The 10,525-nt window shown below is 46.4% G+C and overlaps 1 protein-coding gene across 2 annotated transcripts; it reads right to left on the bottom strand.

Annotated features, from left to right (window-relative positions):
* Positions 1–203: 203 nt before the first annotated feature.
* On the bottom strand, positions 204–4,866 carry LOC147376751 (antigen-presenting glycoprotein CD1d-like). Of its 2 annotated transcripts, XM_086393505.1 has the most exons (5): positions 4,196–4,866; positions 3,647–3,925; positions 2,657–2,935; positions 1,800–1,899; positions 204–1,703 (listed from the first exon to the last, which is right to left on the bottom strand). In XM_086393505.1, exons 1-5 carry the CDS (start codon positions 4,770–4,772, stop codon positions 1,682–1,684), a joined length of 1,257 nt encoding a protein of 418 aa, XP_086249631.1. In that variant the 5' UTR covers positions 4,773–4,866; the 3' UTR covers positions 204–1,681. The 2 variants fall into 2 exon arrangements, with proteins under 2 accessions (XP_086249631.1, XP_086249632.1); XM_086393506.1 differs by lacking the exon at positions 1,800–1,899.
* Positions 4,867–10,525: the final 5,659 nt, after the last annotated feature.

Raw genomic sequence — 10,525 nt, 5'->3', positions numbered from 1 at the left:
AAGGTTCTGAAATTCTCAATGTATCATTCAGGACAAACTTTTTATACCACAGACACAAACTGGGAGGCCTAGGGTCATCCAGCAGAGGTGTATTTGGAGTATCCCACAACCCCAGAAAAGCTGATTTAAAACTCAGCATTCAAAAAACAAAGAGCATGGCATCCGGTCCCATTATTTCATGGCAAATAGATGAGGAAACAGTGGAAAAGGCAGCAGACTTTATTTTCTTGGGTTCCAAAATTGTGGTGGTTTCGCACTGAATAATACAAACACACAGTATTATGACAGACAGCACAGGGAGAGCGTTCAGAGAAGCAACTTCCCAAGAACCTACAGAGCACATATTTTATTGGTAACTTATCTTGTAATCTTTAACTAAGCACAGGAAAGTAAGACAGAGACTAGAATTCAGGGATCAAAGAGGCTTCCTCCTGGAGGTCTGGAGGTAATGATATAAGAGTTGTAAGGAAAGGTCTTTGAAGACAAGGGGGTTTGTTCTGTGTACAGAACAGCATCTAGCTGACACTGAGGTGTCAGTCAGAATGTCTAAATTAAGGGTGGCAGAGAGCAAGCAAGGAAGAGGGAATGAGTATTCAATTCCAGGAGACATCTCTGAGAAATCAGTAAAACATGGTTCCCACACAGAATCACTGCAGATGGTTACTGCAGCCATGAAATCAAAAGATGCTTGCTCTTTGGAAGAAATATCTGACAAACCTAGACAGCATATTAAAAAGTAAGCACGTTACTTCGCCAACAGAGGTCCATCTAGTCGAAGCTATGGTTTTTCCAGTAGTCATGTATGAATGTGAGAGTTGGACCATAAAGAAGGGTAAGTGCCGAAGAATTGATGTTTTGAACTGTGGTGTTGGGGGAGACCCTTGAGAGTCCCTTGAACTGCAAAGACATCAAACCAGTCAATCCTAAAGGAAATCAACCCGAAATATTCATTGGAAGGACTGATGCCGAAGGTGCAGCTCCAATATTTTGGCTGACTCGTTAGAAAAAACCCTGATGCGAGGGAAGATTGAAGGCGGGAGGAGAAGGGGACGACAGAGGATGAGATGGCTGGATGGCTTCACTGACTCAATGGACATGAGTTTGAGTAAGCTCCAGAAGATGGCGAAGCACAGGGAAGCCTGGTATGCTGAGCAACTGAAGTGAACAGATAGGGTCGCAAAGAGTCAGACACGACTGAGCCACTGAACAACAACACCCCACATATTGTAAAGTTTTCTATCAACACATTAAAATAGGCTTGTTCACATATAATGCTAGACCTGTTTTTCTTGAAAAAAAGGTGGGTTACAGCCAAGCCAAAGTCTTACTTTATACTTCACAAGGAACAGTTGCACTTGCTTCCTTGGAACAGGAAAAGGATCTTCCAGTTGACTGCATATTCCATCATTCAAATAATGACCACACAGTTACATTGCAGCCTTTATCTGCTTGTCCCTGAGAGGTATCTGAGTTTGCACTTCTGTTTTTTACAGAACTATTTGGACATATACACTTGCAGTATACTAAAAGAAAAAAAAACATACTTAAAACTTCTTAGATAAAATGTTCAAAATGTGTGACAAGAGCTGCCTGTTCTCCGCTTCTTCAAGGTAACCCTCAAATTCTGAGGGCTAAAGCCCTGAGATCCTGAAGTCCAGACAGATGGATGTGGTGAGAAGAGTCACGGGATATCTTGATAGCGGCTGTGAGAGAAAACAGAGACCATTAAGGAAAAGGGAAGAGGAGAAAACCTGGGCAGAGGGGTTGAGGTAGGGAGGAGATGGAAAGGAGAGACTTACCGGTGCTTCCTAAACCAGAAGACTAAGCCTCCAACAAACAGAAGGACGAACACCAGTAGTACCAGGGCAACAATCAAGCCCCTGGAGACACGGTTCCCATCTGTGTGGGGGACACAGGATGTGTCTCAGTCTGGGAATCTGCATATATCCCCTACTATAAGCACATGTGAGCATGCCAGATGCTTATTTCTTGTCCTGTTTAATGTGCCCACTTGTATTCCTCTGAAGTTTTTAGACGCCCCATCTTTTCTTGGGGTCTGGACATCTACAATTCGGTTCACTTCAGCATATGCTCGTACTCATATGGAGCAAGGCACTAGTTTCACAGCTAGTCCAAACCTGAGTCTAAATCCAGCTTTTCCACTTTCTAATGATGAGACTCAGACAGGCTGACCTGGCTTCGCCTCAATTTCTCATCTGTAACATGAAAACAATAGTACCTGCTCAAAGGAGAGCTGGGATGATTGTTCATACATCCTCTGCTGTACGCAGAGTGTTCAGCTCACACCGAGAAAGCACTCAACAAACCTCAGCTATCTTTTTTACCCTGTCTTTCAATGTCCCCAGTTGCCTCCTCTGGGGAACAAATCTTCCTAGCATTCTGCACTTGCCACCTATTTCTGGATCTGAGGGGATTTTAGTCTGTTCTTTCCTGAATAGGGAATACCTTGTCTCAATCCTTGTTGAGTTCAGATCTTTGTTACTCCCCTTTGAGAATCCCCTCCTTCTATCACTCCTGGCTGGGGCTTCATTTCCTCCATCCAAGGTGTGTCATTTCCCTCCCCTTCCCTAGGCCCTCCCTCTGTGCTTGAGGACCACCTCTTCCCATCCCCAGCTGAGCCCCAGTTCCTTCTCACCCCAGTACAGGATGATGTCCTGGTCTCCTAGACTGCTGTGCTTCACTCGGCAACTCAGGCCAGCTGCCTCCCCAGCCGCCACATCCAGGGTTACTCGCAGATACCAAGTCGAGTCGGCATTGGGCATGACGTCTCCTTGCCGAGTGCCAGGCTCCTCCTGCTCGCCCCTCATCCACATCACCCGCACAGGTTTTGGGTAGAATCCTGAGACATGGCACACCAGCAGCAGATGGCCAGGCCCAGGACTGGGGCCACTGGACAGCCAAGCCTCCGGCTTCACTGTATTCGATAGCAGAATGAGACATCTTAGAGTGAAGACTCCACATCAGAGGCTCTGGACTTCACAGCAGGCTCATCAGTCCTATAATTCTACCTCTGGAGATGAACTCCCACCGTTTCAATCCATTTGAATTAGCTTCTCTGGGAAAGCCTTCCCCGATCCCCATTCCCTTCCCTGGTCCAGTCTCCGATAAATGCCCCTACTCTGTACTCCCAGAGCACCCTGTGTTCAGCTGTAACATACGTAGCAAGTTTCTAAGTGTTAGTCACCCAGTCATGCCTGACTCTTTGCAACCCTTGGACAGTAGCCCACCAGGCTCCTCTGTACACGGAATTTTTCAGGCAAGAGTACTAGAGGGGGTTGCCATTTCCTTCTCCAGGGCATCTTCACAACTCAGGGGTCAAACCCGGGTCTCCTGCATTGTGGGCAGACTCTTTACCATCTGAGCCAGCAGGACACTGCTTTAACTGTTCATCTGCTTCTCTCCCTCCTCAAGCACAGATCCTGACTGACCCCCAGGGTTTATTTAATTCAATTCATGGAACCCAAAAGGTACCTAGTTAATGTCTGTTGAGAGTTTAAATACCCTCACACCTTATCCATCCCCTCCTCTTCCCGTGATGCTTAAAAGGATGTGAACCCTGGAATGAAAACCCCAGATGGAGCCCCAGAGTGGAGTGGAGGGCAGGAGGTGACAAAGGCAGGCTGACCTTGCTTCTCCAGCTCGGACTTCCCGGTCTGCAAGAGGCCTCTGACCAACTCGGGACAGATGTCATGGAGGAGCCAGTGCACTGTTTCCTTGGTCCCTTGGTCCAGATTGATCACCTTGCAGACCTCCTGGACCCAAGGCGGGGCATCTGGGGCTGACACCCAAGACATTCCTTGGAAACTCAGGACATCCCTTCCTTGAAATGCTGCACGTAAGAAGCTTTCTGAGGTGTTCCCCTGAAGCAACTCACATCCTGCAGATCCCTGGATCTCAAGAGGTACTGAGGAGAGGAATGGAAAGAAATCTATGAAGACTGAAAGGAGTTGAAGAAATTGGTGTGAGGGTTATACTAGGGACCCCAAAGTTCATGTAAATGAGAATGGATGACCTGCAGCGGGATGAACAAGGGGTATTTTGAGGACTCAAGCTGGGACCTCTCAGGCAGAAGTGGGACTCAAAAGGGAGAGAGGAGACAATCACGTGGGGCCAGAACCTCCCGGTTGGGCTTCAGAATCCACTGTCCCCTCTGCAATCCCATCCCTCAGCTCACATTCGGCGTGCAGCCTTTTGACGAATTCCCAGAGGACCTTTGTGAAGCTGCTGCGATAAACCTGAAACGTATGCTGCAGCTGCTCCCACTGCTGGTCGCTGAATGTGCCCCGAGACCAAGGCTTCAGGAAGCGGATGGTGTCCGACTCATTGCGCCAAGTATAGGGCTGCAGCTCCCCCAGCCACCCCAGGCAGTCCGTGCGTGTCCAGCTGCTGTTGGCCAAGGAGGAGATCTGGAGGCCGTGGAAGGAGAAAGGCGTTTGCGGGTCTGGAGAGAATACAGATCCGAGGAGCCGGGGAAACGGGAGGGAGAGCACAGAAGGGAAAAGGAAAAAAAAAAGAAAGAAAGAAACAGTTAGGTTTGGGAAGAAAGGGTGATGTCTGCTGGCTCTGAATCGAGCTCGGTCTCCAGGGGCCAAGCAGCTGGAGGCAGGGAGTAGCAGGTTCTCGAGCTGCTGGATCAAGCTCCCGGCTTTCCGAGGTGCATCAGTCTGCGCCCGCCCGCCGGGAGCGTCCTCCCCTTTCCCTGCTCGGCTCCCTCTCGCCGACCTCTTCCGGGAATCCCCGGTTCCACTCATCCCCCAAACTCCCCCAAATCTGGGGAAGCCCCCAGAAGAACAGAAACAGCCAGCACCCCCACTTCCTAGCTCTGCTCTCGGACCTCGAATCTCCGCCCCCCGCCCCTCGGTCCTTCCGCAACGCCCGCCCACACACCCCGGGTTTCCGGGACTGCCAAAAAGGTCCTGAATTTGACCCTGTGGCTGGCCAATTCTTAAGCCTGGAGACAGGAAGGACTCCCATTCTGACTCTCCTGGGACTTGCTTCTAACCCTCCTCCAGTCCAGGGATCCCTTTTTCATCTGCCAGATGGTCCCTCTCATTAGGTATCTGAGCTGCAAAGAGCCGTGGTCACAGCCACTCACTTAAGTATCATGTTTCTAACAACTGGCTTGTCTAAATCTCTTTTTCCAACGTAGAGTTACAGATAGTATGTGGAAAAAACTTTACAACTACTATTTAAGATTTAAAAACAGGACATAAAGTTGTATCTATGGTATAACGTCTACCATGTTTTTTAAAACAAAGTTTAGACTGGCCAAGAGGAGCTACCCCACGTCCGAGTTCGGGGGAGAGGGGGGGCGGCTGAGAGGAGATACCCCGCGTCCGAGGTCAGGGGCAGCGGCCGGGAAGAGCTACCCCACCCCCCCTAAGCCCGAGGCCAGGGGCAGCGGCCAGGAGGAGCAACCCCATGCCGTGGCTGCACAGGCACAAGAGGGCCTAGAGGAGCTATCCCGCGCTGAAGGTCAGGAAGGACGGTGGTGAGGAGATACCCTTTGTCCAAGGTAAGGAGTATTGGCTGTGCTTTGCTGGACCAGCCTTGAAGAGACACCCCACGCCCAAGGTAAGAGAAACCCAAGTAAGACAGTAGGTGTTGCAAGAGGGCATCAGAGGGCAGACACACTGAAACCATACTCACAGAAAACTAGTCAATCTAATCACACTAGGACCACAGCCTTGTCTAACTCAATGAAACTAAGCCAAGCCCGTGGGGCAAACCAAGACGGGTGGGTCATGGTGGAGAGATCTGACAGAATGTGGTCCACTGGAGAAGGGAATGGCAAACCGCTTCAGTATTCTTGCCTTGAGAACCCCATGAACAGTATGAAAAGGCAAAATGATAGGATACTGAAAGAGAAACTCCCCAGGTCAGTAGGTGCCCAATATGCTACTGGAGATCAGTAGAGAAATAACTCCAGAAAGAATGAAGGGATGGAGCCAAAGCAAAAAGAATACCCAGCTGTGGATGTGACTGGTGATAGAAGCAAGGTCCGATGCTGTAAAGAGCAATATTGCATAGGAACCTGGAATGTCACGTCCGTGAATCAAGGCAAATTGCAAGTGGTCAAACAAGAGATGGCAAAAGTGAATGTCGACATTCTAGAAATCAGCAAACTGAAATGGACTAGAATGGGTGAATTTAACTCAGATGACCATTATATCTACTACTGCGGGCAGGAATCCCTCAGAAGAAATGGAGTAGCCATCATGGTCAACAAAAGACTCCAAAAGGCAGTACTTGGATGCAATCTCAAAAACGACAGAATGATCTCTGTTCATTTCCAAGGCAAACCATTCAATATCACAGTAATCCAAATCTATGCCCTAACCAGTAACCCTTAAGAAGCTGAAGTTGAACTGTTCTATGAAGACCTACAAAACCTTTTAGAACTAACACACATAAAAGATGTCCTTTTCATTATAGGGGAATGGAATGCAAAAGTAGGAAGTCAAGAAACACCTGGAGTAACAGGCAAATTTGGCCTTGGAATACAGAATGAAGCAGGGCAAAGACTAATAGAGTTTTGCCAAGAAAATGCACTGGTCATAACAAACACCCTCTTCCAACAACACAAGAGAAGACTCTATACATGGACATCACCAGATGGTCAATACCGAAAACAGATTGATTATATTCTTTGCAGCCAAAGATGGAGACGGTCTATACAGTCAGCAAAAACAAGACCAGGAGCTAACTGTGGCTCAGACCATGAACTCCTTATTGCCAAATTCAGACTTAAATTGAAGAAATTATGGAAAACCACTAGACCATTCAGGTATGACCTAAATCAAATCCCTTACAATTATACAGTGGAAGTTAGAAATAGATTTAAGGGCCTAGATCTGATAGATAGAGTGCCTGATGAGCTATGGAATGAGGTTCATTACATTGTACAGGAGACAGGGATCAAGACCATCCCCATGGAAAAGAAATGCAAAAAAGCAAATGGCTGACTGGGGAGGCCTTACAAATAGCTGTGAAAAGAAGAGAAGCGAAAAGCAAAGGAGAAAAGGAAAGACATAAACATCTGAATGCAAAGTTCCAAAGAATATCCAGAAGAGATAAGAAAGCCTTCTTCAGCGATCAATGCAAAGAAATAGAGGAAAACAACAGAATGGGAAAGACTAGAGATCTCTTCAAGAAAATCAGAGATACCAAAGGAACATTTCATGCAAAGATGGGCGCGATAAAGGACAGAAATTGTATGGACCTAACAGAAGCAGAAGATATTAAGAAGATGGCAATAATACACAGAACTGTACAAAAAAGATCTTCATGACCCAAATAATCACAATGGTGTGATCACTGACCTAGAGCCAGACATCCTGGAATGTGAAGTCAAGTGGGCCTTAGAAAGCATCACTAGGAACAAAGCTAGTGGAGGTGATAGAATTCCAGTTGAGCTATTCCAAATCCTGAAAGATGATGCTGTGAAAGTGCTGCACTCAATATGCCAGCAAATTTGGAAACCTCAGCAGTGGCCATAGGCCTGGAAAAGGTCAGTTTTCATTGCAATCCCAAAGAAAGGCAATGCCAAAGAATGCTCAAACTACCGCGCAGTTGCACTCATCTCACACGCTAGTAAAGTAATGCTCAAAATTCTCCAAGCCAGGCTTCACCAATATGTGAATCATGAACTTCCTGATGTTCAAGCTGGTTTGAGAAAAGGCAGAGGAACCAGAGATCAAACTGCCAACATCCACTGGATCATGGAAAAAGCAAGAGAGTTCCAGAAAAACATGTATTTCTGCTTTATTGACTATGTCAAAGCCTTTGACTGCGTGGATCACAAGAAACTGTGGAAAATTCTGAAAGACATGGGAATACCAGACCACCTGATCTGCCTCTTGAGAAACCTATATGCAGGTCAGGAAGCAACAGTTAGAACTGGACATGGAACAACAGACTGGTTCCAAATAGGAAAAGGAGTTCGTCAAGGCTGTATATTGTCACCCTGTTTATTTAACTTATATGCAGAGTACATCATGAGAAACGCTGGACTGGAAGAAACACAAGCTGTAATCAAGATTGCCGGGAGAAATCTCAATAACCTCAGATATGCAGATGACACCACCCTTATGGCAGAAAGTGAAGAGGAACTCAAAAGCCTCTTGATGAAAGTGAAAGTGGAGAGTAAAAAAGTTGGCTTAAAGCTCAACATTCAGAAAACGAATGATCTCATGGCATCTGGTCTCATCACTTCATGGGAAATAGATGGGGAAACAGTGGAAACAGTGTCAGACTTTATTTTTCTGGGCTCCAAAATCACTACAGATGGTGACTGCAGCCATCAAATTAAAAGACGCTTACTCCTTGGAAGGAAAGTTATGACCAACCTAGAGAGCATATTCAAAAGCAGAGACATTACTTTGCAAACAAAGGTTCATCTAGTCAAGGTTATGGTTTTTCCAGTAGTCATATATGGATGTGAGAGTTGGACTGTGAAGAAGGCTGAGCGCCGAAAAATTGATGCTTTTGAACTGTGGTGTTGGAGAAGACTCTTGAGAGTCCCTTGGACTGCAAGGAGATCCAACCAGTCCATTCTGAAGGAGATCAGCCCTGGGATTTCTTTGGAAGGAATGATGCTGAAGCTGAAACTCCAATACTTTGGCCACCTGATGCAAAGAACTGACTCATTACAAAAGACCCTGATGCTGGGAAAGATTGAAGGCAGGAGGAGAAGGGGACAACAGAGGATAAGATGGTTGGATGGCATCCTCGACTCGATGGACATGAGTTTGAGTAAACTCTGGGAATTGTTGATGGACAGGGAGGCCTGGCGTGCTGCAGTCCATGGTGTTGCAAAGAGTCGGACACGACTGGACTGAACTGAACTGAACTGCGTTAGGTTTCAGAGACAAAGCAGAGCAGGCCTTTGACCTTGCTTCTAACCTGCCTGGACACTGCCCTAACTAGGTATGTCTGGAAGTGACTGGAAGTGACTGCCTGCTGTGAGTGCAAGTCTTGCAGCACCATAGATAAAATGGGGGAGTAATCTTGAGATTTTTGAGCCCCTGAAGGGGGCCTGGCCAATCAAGCCCCAGGCTTAACAACAATTCCAAGTTTTACATGATGAAACAAACAGCATTAACGTGAAATCAGAGCTGCAATTTGTTTACAGATTGATGATGATATCAGTCTGCATCCTGGGATTATAAACAGGAGCCCTGAGCTGCAGTCTTTGAAGTCTCACCCATGGAGGAAACTCTTTGCCTGGGACCTTTTCCCAATTGGGATTCCAGATGTGCTGTGTCATGGGACTTCCCGGCACTGTTTGAGTCTGGATGTTGGTCAAAACCCAATTTGGTGATGTATCCTCTACTGTTTCTATTTCTGTTTTCTCTTAATTTAGTATATTGAAAATTAGCTAGATAATTCTCTGATAAATATTTGTATTACTTATTTGTATATAAAAGTATTTGGCAAAACTAATACAATATTGTAAAGTTTAAAAATAAAATAAAATTTAAAAAAAAAAAAAAGAGTGGCTGATTTTGTTAACAAATTCTTTGAACCTTAGACGAAAGTGAAAACTTTCGGCAAAACACCTGCTATTCTTGTCTTGGAGTTTCAATTCACAAGGAATGAATCTCCAATCACTTTACCCTGGCAGGTAGGGGGAGGTCATCTATCCCCTACCTCAGGGGGACAAGCCCTCATGCCACAACTGCTGAATGAATCACACGAGCTCGGGAGCCCACAAGACACAACTAGAGAATCCTTGCACTGCAATGAAAGATCCCACATCACAAGACCCAATGTGCTGCAAGTAGGATCCAATGCACACGGCCAAATAAACAAATAAAATATTCACATAAGCCCTAATTGTCTCAGCTCTACATTGACAGGACTGGACTGGGTTGGCTAAAAATTTTCAAGCTTTAATATCCCAAGATCCTTCCATCTCACTGTCCCCATCCCCAGCCTCTCTTTCCTCCTGTAATGGTCCCTGAATCCACTCCTCCAATCTCCCTGTCTTCCCTGCCTCCTTCCGGGAGACTCTCTTCCTCCCATTCCACCTCCCACCTGGTCTCTGCCTGCTCATTTTCTCCTCTGCCTCTTCACTCTCCAAATATGAGCTTCCATTTTAAAGAACAGACACAAAATTATGATGTGTTCCTGAGCAGCCAGCTCTCCAGTTATCACGCTGAAAATAAAAGCAATGAGGCCTAGTGGTTCAGAACTTCAGATCACCGTGAGAAAGGAAGTCCTGTCTTTGGTGAGTCAGAACCAGGACAGCACCTGGCACCTCCTGCCCCCTTCTTTTATCCAGTCCATCACAACTCTCCTCTACTATACCTCTTTTGAAATATGTCTTGCATGTGCCCACTTGTCTACATTTCCACCTCCACCACCATCCATTCTTTTGCCTCATCTTCTGAAATAGCTTTCTCAGGATACAAGATTGTGTGCAGTCTGACCTTGGTCTGCCTTTCAGCATCATCTCTCACTCTAGTCTCACTAATTTTGACCTTAACCCAGCAGACATGCT

The sequence above is a fragment of the Bos grunniens genome, chromosome 3 (genome assembly GCF_055505025.1).
Source record: "Bos grunniens cultivar Pamir isolate PY7600 chromosome 3, Bosgru_T2T1.0, whole genome shotgun sequence".
Lineage (NCBI taxonomy): Eukaryota > Metazoa > Chordata > Mammalia > Artiodactyla > Bovidae > Bos > Bos grunniens.
This window is presented reverse-complemented; position numbering and strand designations above follow the sequence as displayed.